Genomic DNA, 27,901 nt, shown 5'->3' with positions numbered 1-27,901 from the left:
GTCGGGAAGACCCGCAAACAATGCCTTGGATTTGCAGGGCGACGTGATCCTCACGGTGAGCTCCGGAGAGCGGCGTCACCGACGTCGCGGTGTCGGTTCCAGAGTGGGTGCAGGAGGCGTCGGGCCCTTGAGGTCACTTGCGTTGCAGATCGAACTCCAGGCTGATGAAGTCAGGTGCGCCAGAGTGGATGGCGTCGGGGCTGCGGAGAGAAGCGGGACGATGCGACGTGCGGTGTCCACAGGTCATGGTGCAGGCAGTGGCTCGGTGACTGCCTCCAGCGGCGTCGGTGACACCAGGGCTACGGTGTTAAGCGGGGCAGTGCGAAGTGCGGTATCCACAGGTCACGGTGCAGGCAGCAGCGTCGTTGCTGAAGCGCTGCCGTCGGTAGGCACAAGCCAGCGGGACGGGACGGTGCTTTGTGATCCTCACGAGCGTTGTCCACAGGCCACGGTGCAGGCAGGATGTCTGGTGACGACACAGGAGTCAATGGTGCTGGCGTCGGTGGACCGGGGCTGCGGTGCAGGACGGGATGGTGCTTCATGTACCTCACGAGCGGTGTCCACAGGCCACGGTGCAGGCAGTGGCACCGGTGTCAGCAGGAGAGGCGTAGTCGGGGATGCCCAGGCTGCAGTGTGAGCAGGCGATGCCGGAATGCGGGGACCACAGGTTGCGGTGCGAGCAGCGGCTCAGTGAAGTCATCCAATGATGGCGTCGGTGAGACCAGGGTCGCGGTGCGAAGCAGGGCAATGCGACTCCGTGTGCAGGCCAGTGGCGTTTGTTGGCAGCGGGTTCTCCTCTTGAACAGCACAAAACACAGTTCCCAGTGCTGCAGGTTGAGGAAACTGAAGTCTTTGGTGTCCCTGAGACTCCCTACAGGAGGCAAGCTCTACTTCAAGCCCTTGGAGAATTTTATCAAGCAGAACACACAGCAAAGTTCACCCTTGGCAATCTTTTCAGGCAGACACAGGAACTGCAGGCCAGTCCAGCAAAGCAGCACAGCAAAGGGACAGTACTCATCCTTCATCTCTTCTCCTGGGAAGAGGTTCCTCTCGATTCCAGAAAGATTCTAAAAGTCTGGGGTTTTGGGTCTTCTTCTTATACCCAGTTCTGCCTTTGAAGTTGGCAAACTTCAAAGCAAAGTCTCAAGTGTTTGCAAGATCCTTCCTTGCCCAGGCCAGGCCCCAGACACTCACCAGGGGGTCGGAGACGGCATTGTGAGGGCAGGCGCAGTCCTTTCAGGTGAGAGTGACCACTCCTCCACTCCCCTCCAGCACAGATGGCTAATCAGAGTGCCCTCTGTGTCACTGCCTAGAGGAGAGGTGTGAACAGCTTAACTGTCAAACTGACCCAGACGGAGAATCCACAAACAGGCAGAGTCACAGAATGGATTAAGCATGAAAATGCCTACTTTCTAAAAGTGGCATTTTCAAACTAACAATCTAAAAACCAAGTTCACTAAAAGATGTATTTAAATTGTGAGCTCAGAGACCCTAAACTCCACATTCTTATCTGCTCTCAAAGAGAATCTGCGCTTTAAGGATATTTAAAGGCAGCCCCCATGTTAACCTATGAGAGAGATAGGCCTTGCACAGTGAAAACCGAATTTGCAAGTATTTCCCTGTTAGGACACATAAAACACACTAATATATGTCCTACCTTAAACATACACTGCACCCTGCCCATGGGGCTACCTAGGGCCTAACTTAGGGGGGCCTTACATGTAGTAAAAGGGAAGGTTGAGGCCTGGCAAGTGGGTACACTTGCCAATTCAAATTGGCAGTTTAAAACTGCACACACAGACACTGCAATGGCAGGTCTGAGTCATGTTTACAGGGCTACTAATGCGGGTGGCACAACCAGTGCTGCAGGCCCATTAGTAGCATTTGATTCACAGGCCCTGGGCACCTCTAGGGCATGTTACTAGGGACTTATCAGTAAATCAAATATGCCAATTATGGATAAACCAATCCACAGTACAATTTATATGGGGAGCACTTTCACTTTAGCACTGGTAAAGTGCGCAGAGACAATAAACCAGCAAAAACAGAGTCCAAAACAGGAGGTCAGAAGGTAAAATGACAGGGGAGACACGCCAAAACGCTGCCAGGTCTAACAGATACCAGTAGTGTTTTCCCTGAGTAAACCTGTCTAAGGACACTTACTATCAAATATGAAATCATAAAAAGTCCTTGTAGAGAGCATGAGGCTACAAAGCTTTCGTGCTTAAAAAGAAGTTACTTACTTGTAACCCTAGTCTCCAGGAGGGCTATCTTTATTAATTACATAAGCACTGAATACCTTCAACTATCAGTGGAATCTCTGGACATTTCCAACAGAGGGTACATCCTTGTCTGTAAAATAATAAGCGGCAAATTTTACTGCTAGACCCCACATTTGGGCACAGCAAACTCCAGTGAACAGAATGAAAACATACAAAGATTAGCCTTATGAACCAAAATAAGAAGTATTTCATATTTCAGCCCTTGTAGCCTACAATATGAGGACAACATGAGATCATATCAGTGTACTGAACACTCAGAGAAGCTCACTTCACAAGATCCTGCTTTCTTTCCTAGAAGCATCTTCCACAAGCTCCACTAAACTTCATCAAAGGCAGTGGCCAAACCTAAAGAGCTTCACCGTGGGCGCAAGGTCACTGCATACTAATGCACGGATGGTGCTCTTCGCCCTGTCTGTGCTGCCGCAGTCTGGTACCTGTTCAGGAAGATGAAGAGCAGCCCCTGCTGGGTGAGCTTGCTGTTGGCCGATGTCAGGAAGAAGTAGACCTGAAAGCTGTACAGCACCAGCCAGAACACTAGGAAAAGAAGGGGCACAGCCAGGTGGGTCCAGAGCATCATGCCCAGGGCCACCAGTCGGTACACTTCCAGCACCTGCAAAGAGGACACCTAGTTAGACGCCAGACTACAGACCAGCACTCCAGCCATATACAAAGACATTCGATGAGCACTGTGTATGATGCAGCAGAGAGGGCATGAAGTGACCACCAGAACTGTTAGCGCGGCACAGAATGGAGACCTGGAACAGCATCATTACACACAGCGACCAGGAAGCAGACACGCGGGCACAGAGTGGCGCAGCCAATGAGTGGGGTGAAAGCAATGCAGAGTGAAGCAGAAGACAGCGAAGCTGGGGATAAAGCTCTCAAAACCCAGTTCCACAAAATGAGATTTTCATTTGATTATGCGCTTGTTTTCCCCCAACTCTGCAAGCGACACATTCGTACCTGCAGCCCAGTTTCACCTACACAAGCAAAACAACAAGCCCTATTAGACAAAAGTCTTCAATCTGCAAATCTAACGTGTCGTAAAAGATAAATAAATCAAGTCTTCTATGGGTGGGTGTTCATGACCACATTATTAACTATCCATATTTTATGCAGTTGATAAAGTGCTGCTGTCAAAAGGCCAGGCACCAGTGCTAGACACTGATACTGAGAACAGTGTACTATAGCTCACTCTGGACCAGGTAACTTAGCAACTTTTTTCGTTCAATAGTGGAAGAGCAAGGGGCAATGTAGGTCCAGACAGGCAGAGCCATCAGTAAAGCATTGAGCATGAACAAGCTCCTGAGTAAAAGCTTACCTGCACCACCTCTCTGCATGCAGTCTTGGCGAGCTTCAGCGGCACAAGCAAGTTGGACGCCACCACATACAGGACCTCCAGACTGGTGAGGATGGTGGCAAAGGTATTCACCACTGAGAGGGTTTGAAGTGGGATGCCACACAGACGAGCAATCAGGGGGAGCATGGGAGCTGAGAAGAGCCATGCCTGCCTCGTCTTCATCAAAAGGGAACATAGTGTGCTCACGATCACCTGACCTGCAAACAGGGAAAAATAAATCGTTTTATCAAAGTATATACACTCTCACTGGTAAAGAATTCAGAACTCAAACAAGCCTCCTATGATTTATCCCTCAGACATGCATACAAGAGGAGGAATCCAAGCACAACTGCTGCTGGACAAAACGTACTGCACTCACAAGCAACAAGGTAAACTGCTGCATGGCTAAGGGAACTGAACAGAACGGTTTTATTAACCAGTGCCCTCTTAGTTGTTTGACAAGATGCAAAAAGATTAGATATAGCATCAGAACATTATTAGGAACTAAACAAGGCAAGGAGAGTGTCTGTCTCGAGCAGTTTTCGTTCCTATATGGCATTCCGTGTGGTAAAGAAGGCTGCTCAAGGCACAGGATACTCTTTTCAGAGGTTATCTGCACATCAGGTTTTACTCATGAACATAAGAACAGCAATAAACTTTATGGTATGTTCCCTCCCATACTCACCTAGGCACTTGTAGTTTTGAAACTGTAAGACACTGGGTTTTGATTGGGGGGTGAACCCCTTCTCAAGCAACAACCACACTACTTGTCATGGTGAACCACTAAAGTCCCTAATTAATCTGTGCTTAACCTTCTGCTACCTTGACACAAAAGCAGTCAGGCTTAACGTAGAAGCACTGTGTTAATTATGCATGCAGCACACAAACAGTAATAAGGGGAAAACACAACAAAAGATATCCCACACCAATTAGGAAACAATAGAGTACAATTTACTAAATAAAATGACACCAAAAGAAATGACATCCAACCAGTAGAACTGGAGATAGGCAGTTTTAAGGTTTTATGTAAAAGTAGCACCAAGAAGTAGAAATCACCAGTTGCAGGTATCTGCTCACACTAGACCGGGACAAAGTTACAAGTTCAGGCTGACCGTGATGGACTGTGGGCCAGACATAGGGTGCAGGTTAGTCCTGCTAAAAAAGTTACCTTCACAAAATCCGGTACACAGAGTTTTAAAAAATTAGGATTTCATTGGAGTTGGTCAATTGATATCAGCCAAGGGTCCAGGACTCGGGGAGGTACCTATTGGGGATCAGGAACACACTCCCACAGAGGCAAGCAGGTCCCCTTGCAGATCCTTCTGTAATGTCCATAGGTCCAGAAGAGTTCTAATGAGTGGCTCAGAGGGTTCAATATTTATACCTGGTGCTACCTGTTAAAGTCAGGGAAACATCCTCTACCCCCACAACTGGGACTGGAAAGTTCCTTCCTTCCCCTGTTGTGGCCCGAGAGGTGTAGGGTGACAAAAGACTGGTGCAAATTATTTGTGAGTGTGCTGAAGGCATTACAGTAATGAAAAATTAATTTCGTTTTTTTTCACTATCAGGACACATAACGCTAAAAAACAAATGTCCTACTTCTCAAATATCATAAAGCCTGCCCTATGGGTTGTTTGAGGAATGCCTAAGGGGTAGCTTATGTGCATTACAAAGGAAGGTTTAGGCCTGGCAAAGATGTATTTTACCAGGTCGAATTGGCAGTTTAAAACAGCACTACAGGCTGCAATGGCAGGCCTGAGACATGTTTTAAAAACACTTTTACTTATGAGTGCTGCCGCCCGCTGATAGCATTTAGTTCACAGGCACTGGGTAGCCGAGGTGTCATATAAGGGGGTCTTACAAGTAAATCAAATGTACCAATCAGGTGTAAGCCAACAGTACTGTGGGCTCGGTGGAGAGCACAAGCACCTTAGCACTAGTAAGCAGTGGTAAAGTGCACAGAGTCCTACAAGCCAAGAAAACAGATTCAGAAAATACGAGGGGGGGGGGGGCAAACGTTTGATGGTGATCCTGAAGTGAGGGCAACGTCCTACAGTAGGTCATTGCAGTACGGCATTTCTAGCTAACAGTTTAGATGTTGGGTCAAAACCCACCAGTTACTCAACAGCCCCCTTTCCCTTTACAATGGAAAAGGCCCTGGTACGGCGTACATCCACACAAGCATGAGGGCAGTGCTGCGCCTTCCCTGTACCTTCCACCTATGAACTTCCTGTACTAGGCCTTGTCATCATCTCAGATGAACTGGAATGTGCACCCAAATCAGGAGACCATAAGGCTATTCCACTGGAAAAAAGTCCCATACATTGAGCACCACTTACCTCCTCCTGGGCTCAAGCTCCCTTTTTCTACTGTGGGATGATTCCTAAGTAGCATAACAGAGAGCAGGCAGCAGGTAGAACAAATCTTCAAGGGTTCACTCTATCAAAAAGGTTGTTTCATCGTGCCTGGCCAAATAAGCATCTTTTCCAGAGAAAGCATCTAATGTGATTTTTTTTTATTTTTTTTAAAGAAGCGGTGAATAGAGCAAAATGCTACCTAGAAGATCACCGCAAGAGAACAGGCCACTTAAAGGACCCTTATAATTCCTTCCCGTAGTTGCAGAAATATGCGCGCACAACCCCAAACTAAATGAAACTTGACATTTTAGATCCTTGACAAGGTAGCATTCACAAGCATTCGAAGAAATCATATTTACAGAAACGCTATTAGATTTTAAAACATGGACCAAGGAACAATAAAACAGCTAATATACCAAAGGAAATGACAGTGAAATAAAACACCGCTGAAGCAGAAATCTGCATCCTGATGAAAGATGGCCCAGTAACAGGTCATGATCACGGAATCCAGTTCATTAGAAGTAGCTTTTACTACAAACAAGACAGAAGATTTCCTCCAGTATCCAACAGTCCACTTTCGGCACGTTTGTCCAAGAAAGGTGCCCAGTGGCTTGAGAGTAGCGGGGATGCTGTAACCTCTTCTGCATCACCGTGCTGTATGTACCCAATTAGTACAGTCAACAAATATCAACTACAATAACATGTTATCAAGACAGCAAAGAAAAGAAAATGACTAATATGCGTAGTTAGTGAATAAGATGAATACCTAGGCCAGGCTAAGGCATCCAAACAGCACCTACTTCCTAACCCAACCGTCATAAATCAGCCATTAAAATGTCATCATGCCGGCAAAGTAAATAAACCAAAGAACACACAGAGACTTTCCATTTAAGCTGCAAGTCAAGCTGCATCTGTAATCTAATAAAAGGACTACTTGATGCCCCATAACCACAATCAAATGAAACTCAATTAGTTCAATGCCAGCATAAATGAAATGCCAAGGCTTGGAAGGTCAGCCCATCCGAGCAATGGCAACCCGCGAACAAGAGTTAAAGCTAAAAAGGCGAGAGTCAAAGCTCGCTTTCTCTCTCTCCCTCTCTCGCTGCAACTCTTATTACTGTACTTTGATTAATCAAAGACATAAGATCTTTCAAAAATGTAAAGCCGTCTGTATCTAGATCTAACAAGCTATGCTATGGGAAGAAGAAGTATTGTGAGGGGAATTGAGGTGGGACGGACAATGTAGGCACTTTCCCAAAGTTTTTTCTTTCTTTTTTGGTGTGTGAAATGACCAGGTGGCCTTACCCACCTAACCCACCAATAAGCACAGCTCACGAAAGGCCTGTGCACATAAAAGTACCTCCTATAACATCCAGGGGATCGTCCCAATAAATTGATATATTTGTCAAGACTTGCTTTTTAGAAAGTCACTGTGAAATGCAGGGGGCTTCTTCTGCAGGTGCCTGGCAATTCTGAGATGCCCCCTCTAGTCAGTCTGTTGGCACATACAGCAGAACCTGCTGCATTTTGTTCCCATGCCCAAAGGATTAAAGCAACATTTTATTCAGCTAGCTTTTTACCTTCTAACTTTCTGGTGAGCCTCCCTCCCTGCCTACCACTGCCCAGTAATACCCACCTACTCAGATGCCAACCTTCTTGCATCACCTCTTGCCTACAAAAACTAAGACAACTTGTTGAGCGTCATCTTTTATCAAATCTATAGGACAATGAAAAGTACAAACAATTAACGGTGCATCCTTTCCATCTAGTCTTTGGCGAAGTCGCTCTAGTCAAACACCATACATTCATACATACAGGCACATGATGGCCTAGTGCATCTCTAGCCTGCTGTTTCTACATTCAGACCTCATTTCTGCCCCTGCCAAAAAAAATCCAAATGTGAGAAATGTAATTTGTTAATGTCATTCTTTTATAGCGTTGCTTCAGAGGCATGAGAAAGGACACTGAGAAAATGTTGTTTTAACATGAAAGACAAAAATCATTTATTTACAACACCCCAGTTTTCAACTACGTTACAGGAATATATTTGACACAAATATACTGTTACTAGGAGAATATTGTTACACGATAACTTTGAAAGCAAAGAATCTGAAGCATTGTGACTCCTCCACCAAGAAGGTTTTGGAAGCATTCTCAATCACAATAAACTTTTAATTAATCCCTGCTGGGACCTAATGCACATCAGTACCCCCTGGAAATAATCGTCACCTTGAAAATCAATGTCGAGAATAATGTTCTGCTAAATCTCATTCACAAAAAAGAAGATCTCAATATGTTGATATACACAAGAACTCCAATTGACGTGTATGAAGTTTATCACAATTAAAGCCGCTAACTACAAGGCAGCCATTCCAGCAGCCACCAAAAAATGAGGGGCTCTTTTTAAAGTTGTCATTCATTGAATATCCCAGCAGCTACACCACCCAATACCATACATAGTTAGTTAACAAAGTCAACACCTTCAATCTATTATTCAATAAAATAAAAGTGGTGTTGTGAAACATTTGCATGAAACGTGCACTCCCTGGGACCTGCATAAGATACCGAACACTTCGCCTCCTGGTGAGTCGCATAAGACCTTGCTAGCTTGCTTTTCCTAGGATTTGCTTAGAATTTCCCCCCACCTCTCCCCAGCCCTCCCAATGACTTGCAGAAGATCCATCCCACAAGACCTGTTTAGGGCTCCTATGTCTTTCTTCACTAACACTTGTGTAAGAGTCCTCTAACTTTCTGTCAACACCTGCATAGTTCTTTCTTTGGAGAGATGTACAAGACTCCTCCCACTTTAACTCCAAGAACTGCAGAGGACTAAACCAGCTTTCCTTTGCAAATATATGTGAAAGACTGACTCCCATTTTCCCATCTCCCTATCCTGCACAGGAAACCTGCCGTTGTCCTTCTCAAAACCTTCTCAGACCGACTCCAACTCAGCCGCACTCCTTGAAAGCCTAGAGAACTTTGGACTGATAACACATCAATGGATCCACGCACATCATTTTCACCTCATTCAATGGCCTCAAGATTGGCACAGCCACGTCCCGGACTTAGATAGACCACGCTACTGTCCTCTTCCAGACCAACACCCCACGCACAAAAAGAACCGCCACCACAGGTCGGGGCCACTGAAGCTGGAACATCATCACAGAAACAGACTGGTCATACACCCTATGCGAAATCCAGCCCAAACACACTGTAGACCTAGCCAGAGACAACCCCTTCGACAAATGAATCTCAGACTGCGCCGACCTGGCGCTCAGCAAACATTACTACCGGGCTAGAACTCGAAAGCAGTCTAACGGGTACACAAAGGAACTCAGATCAACCAAGAGATGCTGCAAACAAGTAGAACAGAAATGGAGAGTTAACAAGAAGAACCTGACCAGGTCACCTACAAATCCGCACTAAGATGGTACCACCAACAAATCAGAGAAACCAAGAAAAAGGCCCTAGATGAGTGCATAGAACTCATCTCCAACAGCAGCAAGGAGATCTTTGCTATTAACGAAGACTTCACGTCGCCAACAGCCATGGCCAACATCACCCCCAAATCCTAGGTAACAACCAATCAGACTTCTTCAGCAACAAAAATCGCAATTATCGACATAAAATTCAACCCTTAAATGAACGGCAGCAGTGTACAAATGGAAGGCACAAGAAATGCCATGAAAACCAATCACCACAGAACAGATAGCTACCATCATGAGCACCATACACTCAGGGGCCACTGCAGACCGCTGCCCCCACCTCATCTACAACATGTGGGCCCCTGATCAGTGAAAAACTCACTTGCATACTAAACATCTCCATCACCACTGCCAGAAACCTGGAAACATGCAGCAGTCAACGCGCTCTTAAAGAAAGCCCCTTCAGACCCACCCAATTAGCAAACCACCCCTGATCTCCCTCTTACCATAGCCAACTAGGGTCATGGAAAAAGCAAACAACAAGCGACTTGCAGACTACCTTGATGAACACCAACTTCTAGACCCCACACAATCAGGCTTCAGACCCAACCACAGCACTGAGATAGCCCTGATCACAGCCACAAATGACATCAGGATGATCCTCAACTGAGGAAAAACAGCTGCCCTCATACTGCTTGACCATTCTGCAACTTTTGAAAGTGTCCCACGCCACCCAGAACAGAAGACCAGCATCCAAGGACCCAGCCTCACCTGGATCTGCTCCTTACTAACCGGACAAACTCAAAAAGTACAGGTCATTTTACACTCTTCACTAAGCCGAGCCTTTTCAATATCTACATTACACCATTTGCCATCATCATCAGAATGCAGGTCATCAACATACTCACCTACCCAGATGACAGACAACTAATACTGTCCCTCCAGGACAAGACACCCAGAATAAGAATCAACTTTTCTGCCTGCCTGACCGCAGTGGCCACCTGTATGAAGTCCAACTGTCTCAAACCCAACTCAGACAAGACCGAAGTATAATTTTCAGAAAGAAGATCTCGCCATGGGATTCCACCTGGTGGCCAACAGACATAGCACCTACACCCAATCCCACCATCCAAGCAAAAACCTAGGAATCATCTTTGACAACAAGTTTGACATAACGACCCACGTCAATACTGTCGCCACAACCTGCATCCATATTCGGGGGATGCTGCAAAAAAATCTTCAAGCAGCTACCAGATAACACCACAAAGAGTCACACAGGGCCTCACCAGCATACTTTACTACAGCAATGCACCAAATTACTAAACAGCTCCTGAACAGACTCCAAATCATCCAGAATGCAGCAGCCAGACTTATTCTCATCCTACCACACCACACCCACATTACACCACACTACAGGAAACTCCAATAGCTGCGCACACACAAATGCACTTAAATTCAAACTCCCACACAAGTAAAACTACTACACGAATTAGGCCCCACCTACCCCAAGCAGTATAAACTTTCACCAACCCTCCAGACACCACCATTACCGTCAGCCGGAGTCTGACTGGCACACATACTCCACATACACAAAAGCTGAGTAGCAGGTCACACCTTCTCATACATCTCTCCCAGAGCATGGAACGACCTCCCAGAGCACATCAGAGCCTCCTCGTTAAGTTCACAAGAAGCTGAAGACCTGGCTTTTCCAATAATGTCCAGGGAGACCACCGCCTACCACCTGCAAATTGCCTGGATACCTTTACAGGTGATTAACGCACTATAAGCAATCTGCCTAACATAAAAATAGACATAGGACCCTTTCACGTCCCTTGCCCGAGACTCCTTACAATTAATGTCCCAAGAATGGCACAGACTTTCTGGCATTTCACGTATGCAGAACCTGACAGTTCTCCTAGGTCACTTTCCCACCATGCGCAAGAACTCCTTGTGCTCCCATTCCTCACAGGGTCCAGTGAATTACACCCTGTTCACTTTTTTGGAACTGCACACCATTATTTTTGCTGTAATGTATCTGCATAGGACTACAACTTCACTTTCCCATTATCTTATTTCAAATTCTAGACACCTAAAACAAATAGACTGGTGTGCTTGTCAGGTGAGTTTTGTATTATGTGTTGTTTTCGATCTCGATATAGTGAAAGCTACTTTACATTTGAACATTCAGTTAAGCTATCATTCTTTTTTAATGACAACTTGGCATGAAGAACAGAACTCTTTGCCTATCTGAGAATTCCTGTGATATTACACAAAACTCCCTTGCTCGCGATCTCACCTGTCAACGCTGTGATGATGCGGTTTATTGCGATGGCATCTCTGTATACAGCCCCATGATACTCCGACTCCACTTCTTGCCTGATGTAATCCCTGTGTAGTTGGATGGAAGAACAAAGGGTTATCATGGAGAAATGCAGAGGAAAGGTCTAATATAGCTTTAAAATATATTGCTTCTTAATGTAGCAACAACACAAAGCAAAAGGTACAGGCCAATTCACAAAATAATTTTTGAGTAAGGGAAGTATCACTCTAGTAGTACCTAATTTACATACACAAAAATGCTACTTACATATTTCCACCAGGAGATCTAGGCCTACGCCTCCTATTACACAATCTCTGCCCACAGATCTATGCCTGTTCTATCTCTCGAGGGCATGGTTCTCTGTCACGCGTGTAGGGAAATTCAAACATGGAGATAACCATTTTTTGTAGTAAACGTGACCGGGCACAAGGGCAAGTTGTTGGAAAAAGGTGACTATGTACAGTAAATAGCTGGAATTAGAGGAAATTCAAGAAGGGGTTTAGGGAGGCAGTGCATATACTAAAAGACACTCACAAAAATGAAGACAATTGCCATTCACAGCTATTGCACCGACATCTCCTACAGCAGCACACCGATAACAGTCTCAAATCTATCCCGCCAAGCCACAGAATCCTTCACGTACAACACACGGACATTCAATGAGCCAGCCATGCACTGAGAAGTCAGTGGAGCAAGTAATAGCACTGAGACCACACATGAAAAGAGATCAAGGGAAAATATTTTTGAATGTCTAAAAATCAATGCTCATTACTTTTTTTTAGATTTTATTAAATACATCTTTACAATGGAAAACTAACAGTAAATTTAGCTTCAAGTTCTATAAAACACTTTTCCCCGACAAGGGTTCAAACACAAGCAGTAACACTTCTACTGCAGGGCAGGAGTGACAATGAGGAGGCAGGACTCTGCCACATCCATCAACAGGAGAAAGACAACAGTAACCATCGCACACAGCTTGCCCAGATAAGAAAGCAAGGCAGAAAAACATTTACTTCCCCATCTTAGTGAATCGCTTTATTGTGTTCCATCTCATTTTGCCGAACAATTACCTAAGGAGAAGAGTGGATTTACAGACAGTGGATCAACACCTTTGGCCTGAACAGGGAAGCAGTCATCCTCAGATATCGCCTGTCTCTTCATGCGATCCTTGCTGTGTTGCAGACTGGAGCCAGAACAATTCACCTTCAGTCTACCCCAGGCCAGACCTGTAAGTGTCAGGTTAATGGCTTCACTATGCTACCTGACCTCTGGGCCTTTGAGTGGAGACAATGTGGACAACTCAAGCTAATCAGGATGGCTGTGATGGGTACTGAGAAACATCATTAGCTGAGCACAACCTGCCACAGTCCTAAACAATCCTGATCCAGCTTTTGCTAAAAAAATAAAGATAAAATAAAGCACCAGATATGGGAACTGTAGGTCAGAAAGGAAGTGTGTTAAGAACGGTTACAACAATTCAAACTATGGAAAGGGGGAAGAAGTGTCAAAAGCTGTGTATAAGGGTCATGTGTGATGTCATAAGTGTTGGTAGAAGAACTATTTGCACGAGAGAGGTATTAAGAACTTACCTGGCCCCATGTGTGAGTTCCCTGCAACTGACAGGCCATATAGCTGGTCAGGATGCATGGTGGTGAGGACATGCACCTCTAGGGGGATGAGTTGGAGACCAGATCTAGGTACGTGTCCAGGATCCTGGAGAACGTCTCCTTCACCCACCACCTCTCGCCCTGCCACTTTTTCTTGAAGGTCCCCCACCGTGCCTCCACCACCTATACACGGACAGTTTACCTCCTACCACTCAGCTGCCTCTTCCGCGCCACAGAGACTGCGTGCAGGCACACCGTCCTGGTAATCCGCTCCACTGAGACTGTGTGCAGGCACACCGTCCTGGTAATCCGCTCCACTGAGACTGCGTGCAGGCACACCGTCCTGGTAATCCGCTCCACTGGGACTGCGTGCAGGCACACCGTCCTGGTAATCCGCTCCACTGAGACTGCGTGCAGGCACACCGTCCTGGTAATCCGCTCCACTGAGACTGCGTGCAGGCACACCGTCCTGGTAATCTGCTCCACTGAGACTGCGTGCAGGCACACTGTCCTGGTAATCCCCTCCACTGGGACTGCGCGCAGGCACACCGTCCTGGTAATCCGCTCCACTGAGACTGCGTGAGACTGCGCGCAGGCACACCGTCCTGGTAATCCGGACCACTGAGACTGCGCGCAGGCACACCGTCCTGGTAATCCGCGCCACTGAGACTGCGTGCAGGCACACCGTCCTGGTAATCCGCTCCACTGGGACTGCGTGCAGGCACACCGTCCTGGTAATCCGCTCCACTGAGACTGCGTGCAGGCACACCGTCCTGGTAATCCGCTCCACTGGGACTGCGTGCAGGCACACCGTCCTGGTAATCCGCACCACTGAGACTGCGCGCAGGCACACCGTCCCGGTAATCCGCGCCACTGAGACTGCGTGCAGGCACACCGTCCCGGTAATCCGTGCCACTGAGACTGCGTGCAGGCACACCGTCCTGGTAATCCGCTCCACTGAGACTGCGTGCACGCACACCGTCCTGGTAAACCGCGCCACAGACTGCATGCAGGCACACCGTCCTGGTAATCCGCACCGAGACTGCGCGCAGGCACACCGTCCCGGTAATCCGCGCCACTGAGACTGCATGCACGCACACCGTCCCGGTAATCCGCGCCACTGAGACTGCGTGCAGGCACACCGTCCTGGTAATCCGCGCCACTGAGACTGCGTGCAGGCACACCGTCCTGGTAATCCGCTCCACTGAGACTGCGTGAGACTGCGTGAGACTGCGCGCAGGCACACCGTCCTGGTAATCTGCACCACTGAGACTGCGTGCAGGCACACCGTCCTGGTAATCCGCGCCACTGAGACTGCGTGCAGGCACACTGTCCTGGTAATCCGCGCCACAGACTGCGTGCAGGCACACCGTCCCGGTAATCCGCGCCACTGAGACTGCGTGCAGGCACACCGTCCTGGTAATCTGCGCCACTGAGACTGCGCGCAGGCACACCGTCCTGGTAATCCGCTCCACTGAGACTGCGTGAGACTGCGCGCAGGCACACCGTCCTGGTAATCCGCACCACTGAGACTGCGCGCAGGCACACCGTCCTGGTAATCCGCTCCACTGAGACTGCTTGCAGGCACACCGTCCTGGTAATCCGCTCCACTGAGACTGCGTGAGACTGCGTGCAGGCACACCGTCCTGGTAATCCGCACCACTGAGACTGCGCGCAGGCACACCGTCCTGGTAATCCGCTCCACTGAGACTGCGTGCAGGCACACCGTCCTGGTAATCCGCACCACTGAGACTGCGCGCAGGCACACCGTCCTGGTAAACCGCGCCACACCGTCCTGGTAAACCGCGCCACTGAGACTGCGTGCAGGCACACCGTCCTGGTAAACCGCGCCACTGAGACTGCGTGAAGGCACACCGTCCTGGTCATCAACCGCAAAGGTGAATCTCCTCAGTAAAATTCTCACCATATGGATGCAGATCTTTGGCTATGCGTAGGTGGAAATCTAGGTAGACAGCAATTTTCCTACGTGAATCGGGTCCATCGAGTCAAAATAGTATGCAAGATAACAAGCCTGCACAGTTCAAGAAAAACTGTTTGAGGGTTTACCTTTAGACATCTGAGAAGCCAAGCTATAACTCCACAGGATTCTTTAGTTCTCAAAATCCCAACCACATTGTGGATGAAGAAAATAAAGGGAGTACACCCACCAAAAAAACAAAGACTAGGGATTCACAGCACTTGCTGTGTCAATATCCTGTGAAAAACACTTCACAAATGCTGTATATGAACACTACTGAAGACTGCGTGTAGCAGCTCCTGAAAGTGACCTGTCAAGCACCCCCAAACGATTCGCTCCTTTAACTGAATCAAAATTACACGATGTGACAACAACAAAAAAAACAAAAAACAAAAAAACAAAACGTATGCGCTTATTTAAACTCGCCGATAAGGCCCCAGCTGAAATTGAGGTTAGTTGTGTTCCCTCTCACCAGGGAGGTGAGCTAGAACTTGACTGCACCATTTTGGGAACTACCAAGACTGATTTGCACACGTTTGCTTCTTGCATGTTGTGGCACAGAAAGCAGAAATAAATGGACTTTTTATACAACAAGAGAAATTCCCAGGGGCAGAAATTAATTCAAGCATTCCATCCCTGCCTTTGTTCTTCAATGGAATAAAAATACTACAACTCTCCCGTATTTCTTCAATAGCCTTAGTTTGGCTCAAAGGACTAACAAGCACTGGAAAAAATCCAATAAATCTTGCCTTTTGGCTTTGGTAAAGCCGCTCAGCAAAACAGAAAAACCAACAGGACAGATCAAGTGAGTTACGATCCAGAGCTTCCACAAAAATAATGGAATAAAGAAAACTAGCACGTCTTAAATATATTTAACACTTTGAGAAACACACACTCTTGTTTGGGGTTCCTTCAGGAAATAATGTATTAGTCACTGGGAACAGAGACCTTCACAGAGTAACCACAGCAGGAAGTGCAATGAACTGTGCAGCTGAAATGAGCCTCTACAGCGACACCTCGGCATGCAGCAAAGGCTACGCTAATCCCCATATAACATGTAGCTGACAACCGCCCAAGCTGAGTTAAAAGAAAAGGCAAAGACGACGAGGCAGGTCAGAGCTCATAACTACAGTGTACAGTGAGAGAAACAACATTGTGCAGGAATAGATTTGCAGCATCTCTTGCAGCACACAGAGGCGCTATGCACAAGAAAAGAAGACAAATTATAAATGTAGAATATGCAAGAAAAGTGGTTATTAGTTGGAGAGGAAGCGCCAAGCTAAGCCTTGCCAGGTACAGCACGCATTCTTCTTAAATAAGCGTGGGCTTGTCCCCTGAAAGCTACGGCACACAGAAGGTAGACCTAACAGTGTAAAATGGCAACACAATGAAACTCAAACAACCATTTTTTTAAAAAAAATAAAACACTGTAATTAGAAAAAGGACCCAAAATGAATAACGTCCATTAAGAGGAAGTAGAGGCATGAATTTGTAATGCTTTAGGGCAAAAACTGCTAAAAAATAAATAAAATAAAAAAAAAGTAAATTAACCACTTCAAAGTAAGGGTTTGCAGCTGACTGGGTAGCAGGTGTGATTTCAGGCTGGCTGAGATGGAGTGGATGCGGGTCATCCTGGTCGAGGTTTTTATGTTCTGACTTACTCTCTGAAAAGGAAACCTAATCCTTCAGAGGAGAAAAACTGAAGGCTGTATACAGCAAATTCCACTCAAAGTTGGGGGTCTGCTGAACGAGGTCTAGATGAAGGCTTTGGCAGGAAAAGCGGAGTGGGAAAAATTCAAATTTCTCACCCGTCAAGGTCTGTCAGATACTATTTGCTTCTTTATCCAGTCAAGAGTTCCACCTTTAGCCTCTTTTCAGAATCTCAAAATTATCTTTCAGGGCAAACCTGGTCCTATACCCAACTAAGTTGTCTAGAAATTGAACATCTTTGCCATGAGGTACTGATAAAACTCCAGGTGTTTTGGAAGTCCAAATAATTTGCAAGTCTCAACTTCTCAGACTTTCTGAGCAGTTCGTTTTGGTATCTTCCAAAGCTCCAAGGACCTCACGTACGGCACTTGGTGTTCAGGACCACCCCAGCAAGACCACTAGCACGGCAGAGTCCTGGTCCAGGTGCTACATGTCAGCTAGTCACTTAAGAAAAAAAGGGCATTTTGCAGATCGTCGTGTCTCTGTACAGGAGGTCAGCCACCTGACCCTTTGAGACCCTCCCAGACCTGGGTACAATTGGGAGCAGGTACAGCCCCTCTGGCCCACAAACAAGTCACAGTTAGACGATCCAGTCCTCTCTTCTGTTATTTTACAGGTCGAGAGCTGTGGATGAGTTGAACTACTGAAGGATTCACTGGCCACTGGATAGAGGTCATTTCTGAACACTTGCTGAGTAAATGGGCACAAAGTTCCCAGGGACAGACTCCCCCCCCCCCCCCAGCAAACTACCGACCAATGCACTATTCTTCAGTAAACCCAACATAGCAGAACTGTTCTGTCCTAGAGGAGGCTGCTGCCCCAGTCATTGTGTCTAGGACAATAAGCCGGTCCCTCCTCCTAAACCACAAATGGGATCTGTGATGAGCACCCCCTCTCACAGGATGGTGCCAGGATGGTGCCAGGATGGCTACAGAGGGCCCAGGGCCAAAAGCCTCCCTTCCTAAAGCCTCACTTTACACTTAGCTGTGAATCGGCTGGCTTTACCCTGGTCCCCTTCAAGTTAATGAAGTTGCTTAACCCTCAGCAACTGCCTTTCTTGAGAGATGATGTCACATACGTCACTTCCTGCCAAAAGGCCTAAGCCACTGTTTCTGAACAGGGAAATAATGCAAAGAGAGGAAGGGCAAGTCATTAAATAGGAAGCAAGCAAATGAGACTGACAAGTAAACCAAACAATAAAAACTAACGGGTTGACCAACATCCACTAACTATTGTTACTGTTCACAACAGCTCTCTCGACAGAAACAGCTAAGCCTAATAATTCAGTGGCTCTGATATTTCCAAGTGATCGAAGGGTAGTTTGATGTTCATGATGTACAGTTCATGAAAAATTAACTGGCTTATTTCTCTCAAGCTGACAGTACCTCGAAGCGCAACACAGGAACTAAAATCGGGGTCTTTGGACCTTCTAGGCACAACACCAACATGCACAAACCAAGTGAGTAGGCCCTTTGTCACCTATTGTGTCAGTTGATGGAGATTAGTCGGCATTGTAACCTCAAAATAAAAGCCATACTTGCCAGTGTTGAAAAATATCCCTGAATGTATATTTGATGTTTTCAGTACATTAAAAAAAGAAAATAGAGCTCAGGTTTTAACTGCAGCAATAAGAATGCATAATGTCCAACAAAGAGCCATGTTAAAGTGCACATATATATCCGTATGAAAGAGATAAAACAAGTCAGTTTCCATGGTCCTGCAATTACGGAAGGACAATTATGCATTTAATATGAAGTACTAACTAAAGATTCAAGCTAATCCCGTTCACAAAAAAAAAAAAAAAAAAAAGCCGTTCAATTTTTGAGCTAAATGAGTAAGACTCATACGAAATGAGAGAACAGATGCTGACAGATAAAGTTTAAGTTCAGCAGATTACAAAGAAGGAAAGACTGAATTCAAGCACCGAGCTCACAAAGGAAAGGTAGATTCATCCTTCAAGAAGTGGGAGGTAATGCATGGGTTAATAAATGAAAACGAGGACAGATCTGCTGCTTAAGGATTTATCATTACATCTACCCAAGCCACAGGATGGGCACAGCCAGACTCGTCATTCCTGCCAGTCATGAGGGGCCACACTGCCCGATGCCTTCTGAGAACGCGGCTTAAGGATATAGCACAAATCTGTTGGTCTGCGGCAACAGAACAGAGTGCTAACCTTATTAAGGTTTTATAGTCTTATCTGGGTTTCTGGTGCAAACTTCACCTGCTGACAGCAAAAGGAATCAATGCAAGGAAACAGGGCCAGTATTGGGGCAACTATGTGAGAACTGCCCCAGCAAGTCCAGGTTTCTCATGTGAGTCCCCATTCCAGTCAGAACAAATTTAGCACAGTGCAAAGGAAGCACTGTCAGGCAGAATCAGGAGCTCTAGTCGTGGCAATGGCAGCCTAAATTCACAGTGCCACTAGCGACTGCCTCTTCAATAGCAGGTCAGAAAAATGTGTAGCTATGTAGTAATAGCTTTGTTATAGTCTACCCTACTAAGGCCACGCCAGAGAGGATTCAGTTTATCCATCAAGGGGCACTCATGTTTACTTCCCTTGTGGGGATATTCTGACCACATAAGCAAATTACCACTTACATTTAATTTCCTTGCAGGATTTTCTGACCACAAGAAAATTGCTATACATATATTTTTATATTCGCTGTGACTTTTGTCCACACATCTCCCAACCTGTTCATACCTTTCAAAGTCCACTCCTCTTCCAAACTGCACCTCTCCCCAAATAGCACCTTTTCCTTCCACTCTTCCAGCCCGTAGCGCTCTCTGCCTTTAACCCCTTCTGTGCCGCGGACGTAATGGTTCCGTCCCGCAGCACAGTGCTCCTGTGTCGAGGACGTAACCATTACGTCCTCGGCACGGAGCCCGGAGGGAGCGCTAGCGCTCCCTCCGTAGGGTTCCACCCCAAGGCGAGGATGGAAGGGGAAGACCTTCCCCTTCCACTCCCACCCCCCCCGTAATGACTTCAGCGCGCGATCACACGCTGACATCATTACCCACTGCCGGTCGCACTGGAAGCCATTTGCTTCCAGTGCGAGTACGGAGAAACAGGTATGTTTCTCCTCTGGCGGATGGGGGGTGTAGGAAAGTACCATATTGCCTGGCATGTTACCCCCATATTTCACTGTATATATGTTGTTTTAGTCTGTGTGTCACTGGGACCCTGCCAGGCAGGGCCCCAGTGCTCATAAGTATGTACCCTATATGTGTTCCCTGTGTGATGCCTAACTGTCTCACTGAGGCTCTGCTAACCAGAACCTCAGTGGTTATGCTCTCTCTGCTTTCCAAATTTGTCACTAACAGGCTAGTGACTAAATTTACCAATTCACATTGACATACTGGTACACCCATATAATTCCCTAGTATATGGTACTGAGGTACCCAGGGTATTGGGGTTCCAGGAGATCCCTATGGGCTCCAGCATTTCTTTTGCCACCCATAGGGAGCTCTGGTAATTCTTACACAGGCCTGCCAGTGCAGCCTGAGTGAAATAACGTCCACGTTATTTCACAGCCATTTACCACTGCACTTAAGCAACTTATAAGTCACCTATATGTCTAACCTTCACCTAGTGAAGGTTGGGGGCAAAGTTACTTAGTGTGTGGGCACCCTGGCACTAGCCAAGGTGCCCCCACATCGTTCAGGGCAAATTCCCCAGACTTTGTGAGTGCGGGGACACCATTACACGCGTGCACTGTACATAGGTCACTACCTATGTACAGCGTCACAATGATAACTCCGAACATGGCCATGTAACATGTCTAAGATCATGGAATTGTCACCCCAATGCCATTCTGGCAATGGGGTGACAATTCCATGATCCCCCGGGTCTCTAGCACAGAACCCGGGTACTGCCAAACTGCCTTTCCGGGGTCTCCACTGCAGCTGCTGCCAACCCCTCAGACAGGTTTCTGCCCTCCTGGGGTCCAGGCAGCCCTGGCAGGCAGAACAAAGGATTTCCTCTGAGAGAGGGTGTAACACCCTCTCCGTTTGGAAATAGGTGTGAAAGCTGGGGAGGAGTAGCCTCCCCCAGCCTCTGGAAATGCTTTGATGGGCACAGATAGTGCCCATCTCTGCATAAGCCAGTCTACACCGGTTTAGGGATCCCCCAGCCCTGCTTTGGCGCGAAACTGGACAAAGTAAAGGGGAGTGACCACTCCCCTGACCTGCACCTCCCAGGGGAGGTGCCCAGAGCTCCTCCAGTGTGTCCCAGACCTCTGCATCTTGGAAACAGAAGTGTCTGTGGCACAATGGACTGCTCTGAGTGGCCAGTGCCAGCAGGTGATGTCAGAGGCTCCTCCTGATAGGCTCTTACCTCTCTTGGTAGCCAATCCTCCTTCCTTGGTAGCCAAACCTCCTTTTCTAGCTATTTAGGATCTCTGCTTTGGGGAATTCAAGAGTTCACCAGAGTTCCTCTGCATCTCCCTCTTCACCTTCTGCCAAAGGATCGACCGCTGACTGCTCAGGACGCCTGCAAAACCGCAACAAAGTAGCAAGACGACTACTAGCAACCTTGTATTGCTTCATCCTGCCGGCTTTCTCGACTGTTTCCAGGTGGTGCATGCTCTGGGGGTAGCCTGCCTCCTTTCTGCACCAGGAGCTCTGAAGAAATCTCCAGTGGGTCGACGGAATCTTCCCCCTGCAACCGCAGGCAACAAAAGACTGCATCACCGGTCCTCTGGGTCCCCTCTCAGCACGACGAGCGTGGTCCCTGGAACTCAGCAACTCTGTCCAAGTGACTCCCACAGTCCAGTGACTCTTCAGTCCACGTTTGGTGGAGGTAAGTCCTTGCCTCCCCACGCTAGACTGCATTGCTGGGTACCGCGTGATTTGCAGCTGCTCCGGCTCCTGTGCACTCTTCCAGGATTTCCTTCGCGCACAGCCAAGCCTGGGTCCCTGAAACTCTAACCTGCAGTGCACAACCTTCTGAGTTGTCCTCCGGCGTCGTGGGACTCCCTTTTGTGACTTTGCGTGGACTCCGGTTCACTCTTCTTCCAAGTGCCTGTTCAGGTACTTCTGCGGATGCTGCCTGCTTCTGTGAGGGCTTCCTGACTTGCTGGGCGCCCCCTCTGTCTCCTCCTCCAAGTGGCGACATCCTGGTCCCTCCTGGGCCACAGCAGCATCCAAAAACCCTAACCGCGACCGGTGCAGCTAGCAAGGCTTGTTTGCGGTCGTTCTGCGTGGGAACACCTCTGCAAGATTCTTCACGACGTGGGACATCCATCCTCCAAAGGGGAAATTCCTAGTCCTCTTCTTTCTTGCAGAACACTAAGCTTCTTCCAACAGGCGGCAGCTTTCTTGTACCCTCAGCTGGCATTTCCTGGGCTCCTGCCCACTCTCGACAATGTCGCGACTCTTGGACTTGGTCCCTTTGTCTTACAGGTACACAGGTCCGGAAATCCACTGTTGTTGTATTGCTGGAGTTTGTTCTTCCTGCAGAATCCCCCTATCACGACTTCTGTGCTCTCTGGGGGTAGTAGGTGCACTATACACCTACCTTTCAGGGTCTTGGGGTGGGCTATTTTTCTAACCCTCACTGTTTTCTTACAGTCCCAGCGACCCTATACAAGCTCACATAGGTTTGGGGTCCATTTGTGGTTCGCATTCCACTTTTGGAGTATATGGTTTGTGTTGTCCCTATACCTATGTGCTCCTATTGCAATCTACTGTAACTTTATATTGCTTGCATTACTTCCTTTTGCTACTATATGCATAATTTTGGTTTGTGTATATATCTTATCCTCATACTGAGGGTACTCACTGAGATACTTTTGGCATATTGTCATCAAAATAAAGTACCTTTATTTTTAGTACTTCGGTGTATTGTGTTTTCTTATGATATTGTGCATTAAACACCAGTTGTATAGTAGGAGCTTTACATGTCTCCTAGTTCAGCCTAAGCTGCTTTGCCATAGCTACCTTCTAACAGCCTAAGCTGCTAGAAACACGTCTTCTACACTAATAAGGGATAACTGGACCTGGCACAAGGAAGTACCTCTGGTACCCACTACAAGCCAGGCCAGCCTCTTACAGGGGGTTTGGGACAAAGAGGCACCGGGGGAAAGGAAAGGCTTTTCCTTTCCCCCGGTGTCTCTGAGCATTCCTGCTGCCCGATCGCATTGCGATCGGGCAGCAGGAATACCCACTAGACACCAGGGATTTTCTTTTTTTTTATGTTGTAAAATTTTAACGTGTTGGGGAGCAGCCCCTTGGGCAAGGGTCGCTCCCATTTGGGGGCATGTTTGAATGGCCATTTCTGCCCCCCCTTGGGGGCAGATCGGCCTAATATTTTTAGGCCGATCTGCCCCCAAGGGGGGCAGAAGCCACTAGACGCCAGGGATTTATTTTAATTGTTTATGTTTTCAATTTTTAGCGTTGGGGAGCGGCCCCTTGGGCAAGGGTCGCTCCCTTTTGGGGGCATGTTTATTGTGGCCATTTCTGCCCCCCTTGGGGGCAGATCGGCCTATTATTTTTGGGCCGATTTGCCCCCAAGGGGGGGGCAGAATCCACTAGACACCAGGGATTTTTTTAAATATGTTTATTTATGTGGGGGGTTACTGAGAAAGTAAAGTAAAGTAAAGTAAAGTAAAGTAAAGTTACTGAGAAAATTGTGTGGGAACTTGGTAGACGACTGTTCAACAAAGGTCACCATTTGTACGTAGATAACTTTTATACTGGAGTGCAGTTGTTCAAGGAATTGTTTAGAGTGGACAGTGTTGCTTGTGGCACACTTCGTTGTAACCGGAAAGGCTATCCAAGGGAGCTTGTCTGTAAAAAACTAGAGGGGAAAGTCCAGTGCCTTGCGGAATGATGAGCTGCTAGCTTTGAAGTTTTCAGACAGGAGGGATGTCTACATGCTAAGTACCATCCATGATGAGAGTACTTCCCCCGTGACTGTTTGGGGCCAGGTTGCTGAAGTGCTCAAACCTGTGTGCATTTTAGATTATAATAAGCACATGGGAGGTGTAGATAGAGTTGATCAGAGGTTGGAACCTTATACTGCTATTCGTAAGTCTTACATTTGGTATAAGAAGTTATCAATTCACCTCTTCCACTTAGCAACTTTTAATGCTTTTATTGTGTTTAAGGATAGGTCTCCAGAGTCAAAGATGACATTTGTGAAATTTCAGGAGTCAGTGATAGAGAGCCTTATTGTGGTGGAACAGGCCAGAGTTCCTAGAGAAGCAGTGGTGGAGGATGTGGCTAGATTGAAAGATCGCCACTTTGCTGAGCACATTCCTCCCACACCCAAAAAAGACTTTCCAGCTAAGAAATGTAGTGTGTTTTCGAAGAGGTATCCGGAGGGAGACTCGAATGTACTGTCCAGATTGTCCTTCAAAGCCTGGGCTGTGTGTGGGTGGTTGTTTTAAGAATTACCAAACCCAGAAGAATTACTGGGAACAACCATGAGTGTAAACTCATGTCTGTTTTGTATTTTCATGTGTTCAGTTTCATGGTTAGCATTTCTGTCATGTCAGAGCTTTTGTGTTTGTAGTTTTGTAATTATTTCTTATTAGTTAGGGGTTTCTTAGTTTAAAAAAAAAAAAGTGATGCCATTGTGTGTGGAGTGGGGCTTGGCTGCGGGTGTATATATTGACTTGCTGTTGGCTACTGCAACACACTGCCAGCCAAACAACAGTCCACACACTCCCATCATCTGGTGTGATTGTTGTATCAGGCATGTGGGCGTATGTGGGCGTATGTAAGTGATGGGCCCTTGAGTGGCGCCGTCTGTTGATGCAAGTGTTGTAATGTGCTGGGCCCGTGGCTGGCGGCGTGAATGGTCTTGTGCAAGTCATGTATGAAAGGTGTGTGAATGGACTGTAAAGCAGTTGGTACCTTGCCGTGGCTTTACAGCTCACAAGCTGTGAGTCATTGGTTCAGCTTTTTGGCCTTTCAGTGCATTTCATTTTTGTGAAATCTCTGGTTAATAAAATTTGATCCACTGAACCATCACTCACCCTCGTGCCAAATCCAACCAGTATGTGTGGTAAAAATGACAAAACCTGCTCCGCTGTAATCAGGCGTCGCAACACACCTGTGACACACTAGGTGCCTCAGGTGGGACCCCGATGATGAAGCATGCCACCAACTTGGTTGGTGGGTGAGGGGTCCTTTTCACATAACCTAAGTGCGTTTCTTTTCACAATTTTAGTGTTTGGCACATCACAGACGTATGTGGACACATCAAAATGATATATTACAAAACTACCTGTGTTTGGGGGGGAGCGGGCACCTATGTTTTTGGTCCTGGGTGCGGCCTCCATCTAGGGAAACCTACCAAACCCAGACATTTTTTAAAACTAGACACCCCAAGGAGTCCAGGGAGGTGTGGCTTGCGTGTATCCACCAACATTTTCTAACCCAGACTCCTCTGCAAACCTCAAAATTTGCTTAACAAAGCATATTTTCCTGACTTTCGTTTGTACGATCACCGCTCCAGCACAAAATTCCTACTACCCACCGTTCCCCTCAGTCTCCCAAGTAAAATGACACCTCACTTGTGTGGGTCCCCAAAGCAGAGTCAGCCTAAAGTTTTTGGCCTTATTCTTTTGCAGGCACCTGGCCCACCCACACAAGTGAGGTATAATTTTTATAGGGAGACTTCGGGGAACGCTGGGTGGAAGAAAATTTGTGGCTCCTCTCAGATTACAGAACTTTCTGTCACCGAAATGTGAGGACATTTATTTTTTTTAGCCAAATTTTGAGGTTTGCAAAGGATTCTGGGTAACAGAACCTGGTCAGAGCCCCACAGGTCACCCACCCCACCTTGGATTCCCCTAGGTGTCTAGTTTTAAAAAATGCACGGTTTGGTAGGTTTCCCTAGGTGCCGGCTGAGCTAGAGGCCAAAATCTACAGGTAGGCACTTTGCAAAAAACACCTGTTTTCTGTCAAAAAATGGGATGTGTCCACGTTGTGTTTTGGGGCATTTCCTGTCGCGGGCGCTAGGCCTACCCACACAAGTGAGGTACCATTTTTATCGGGAGACTTGGGGGAACATAGAATAGCAAAACAAGTTATTGCCCCTTGTCTTTCTCTACATTTATTCCTTCCAAATATATGAGAGTGTGTAAAAAAGACGTCTATTTGAGAAATGTCCTGTAATTCACATGCTAGTATGGGCACCCCGGAATTCAGAGATGTGCAAATAAGCAGTGCTCCTCAACACCTTATCTTGTGCCCATTTTGGAAATACAAAGGTTTTCTTGATAGCTATTTTTTACTCTTTATATTTCAGCAAATGAATTGCTGTATACCCGGTATAGAATGAAAACCCACTGCAGGGTGCAGCTCATTTATTGGCTCTGGGTACCTAGAGTTCTTGATGAACCTACAAGTCCTGTATATCCCCGCAACCAGAAGAGTCCAGCAGACTTAACGTTGTATTGCTTTCAAAAATCTGACATAGCAGGAAAAAGTTAGAGTAAAACGTAGAGAAAAATTGCAGTTTTTTTCACCTCAATTTCAATATATTTTGTTTTCAGTTGTTATTTTCTGTAGAAAACCCTTGTAGGATCTACACAAATTACCCCTTGCTGAATTCAGAATGTTGTCTACTTTTCAGAAATGTTTCGGTTTCTGGGATCCAGCATTGGTTTCACGCCCATTTCTGTCACTGACTGGAAGGAGGCTGAAAGCACAAAAAAATCTTAAAAATGGGGTATGTCCCAGTAAAATGCCAAAATTGTGTTGAAAAATGTGGTTTTCTGATTCAAGTCTGCCTGTTCCTGAAAGCTGGGAAGCTGGTGATTTTAGCACCGCAAACCCTTTGTTAATGCCATTTTCAGGGAAAAAACTACAAGCCTTCTTCTGCAGCCCCTTTTTCCCATTTTCTTTTTTTTTTTTTTTTTTTTAAACGAACTTTTCACTGTATTTTGGCCAATTTCTTGGCATCCTTCAGGGGAACCCACAAAGTCTGGGTACCTCTAGAATCCCTAGGATGTTGGAAAAAAAGATGCAAATTTGGCGTGGGTAGCTTATGTGAACAAAAAGTTATGAGGGCCTAAGCGCGAACTGCCCCAAATAGCCAAAAAAGGCTCGGCACAGGAGGGGGAAAAGGCCTGGCAGTGAAGGAGATACATCTCCCTACCTTCAACTCTTGCCCATGCCTAGCTCTACCAACTCCACCTTGAACCCTTAGCCCCCCCTCCCCTGCAGGCTCTCCAGGAAGATGTTTTTTCCTCAAACATGGGAGGGTGGGATGGGGAGGCACAAGTCACAGTTAGCCGCATAGGCTGGCCCCCAGGCAATCTAGTTGGCAGGTCACCCATCTGATAGCCCAGAGTGACCAGATGGTCCAGGAAAACCTAGTAAAACGTTGGCCAAAGCCGATGCCAGCCGAAGACCAGAGTGGCCATGCAAGCGGTGGCCAAAGCTTCTGAGGCCCTGCCTAAAACTACCCACTGACATGCCTTCCTAACTAGCTCCTACGATTGTGCCATCTGGTGATTCTACTGACCAGTAAGGGAGCATGCCCTCAAACCTGGTTCTGCACGGTGGGAGAAGGTCTCTGCGACATGTGGCACATGATAGAAAAGGTCTCCTATCGACCTGGGCTCCATCGCTCCCACTTGCAGAGGGATAACAGGTGCAGACACCCCCAGATGGAAGCAAAAACTTGGATCCGCTGAGGACTTTCAACCAGTGCTTAATATGTAAAAGAATAAACCCAGTTTCTCGAGGCTCTGCTCATAATCCAGCATTCGGTGTTATTAAACATATGTGCATTGAATGTCCAGGCTGCTTTTTCACGAATCCACCTCATGCCTCTTTAAACCACTACCAGACACTCCTGTGTTTTCCCTTAGTGATGTTTTTTCCATTTTCTCTTCCTTTCCCAAGTTTGTTTTCTCTCTCAGGCT

General features: G+C 46.9%; 1 protein-coding gene across 3 annotated transcripts in view; it reads right to left on the bottom strand.

Moving 5' to 3' along the window:
• LOC138258457 (RING finger protein 145-like) overlaps nt 1–27,901 on the bottom strand; it is a 70,022-nt gene that overhangs the window by 21,359 nt on the left and 20,762 nt on the right. For all 3 annotated transcript variants that reach the window (XM_069205955.1, XM_069205936.1, XM_069205983.1), the window contains exons 3-5: nt 11,700–11,791; nt 3,604–3,839; nt 2,717–2,892 (exon numbers count right to left, since the gene is read on the bottom strand). In XM_069205955.1, coding sequence (XP_069062056.1) covers nt 2,717–2,892; nt 3,604–3,839; nt 11,700–11,791 — 504 coding nt within the window. The remainder of the gene's footprint in view (nt 1–2,716; nt 2,893–3,603; nt 3,840–11,699; nt 11,792–27,901) is intronic.

The sequence above is a fragment of the Pleurodeles waltl genome, chromosome 1_1, assembly GCF_031143425.1.
Source record: "Pleurodeles waltl isolate 20211129_DDA chromosome 1_1, aPleWal1.hap1.20221129, whole genome shotgun sequence".
Classification (NCBI taxonomy): Eukaryota; Metazoa; Chordata; class Amphibia; order Caudata; family Salamandridae; genus Pleurodeles; species Pleurodeles waltl.
This window is presented reverse-complemented; position numbering and strand designations above follow the sequence as displayed.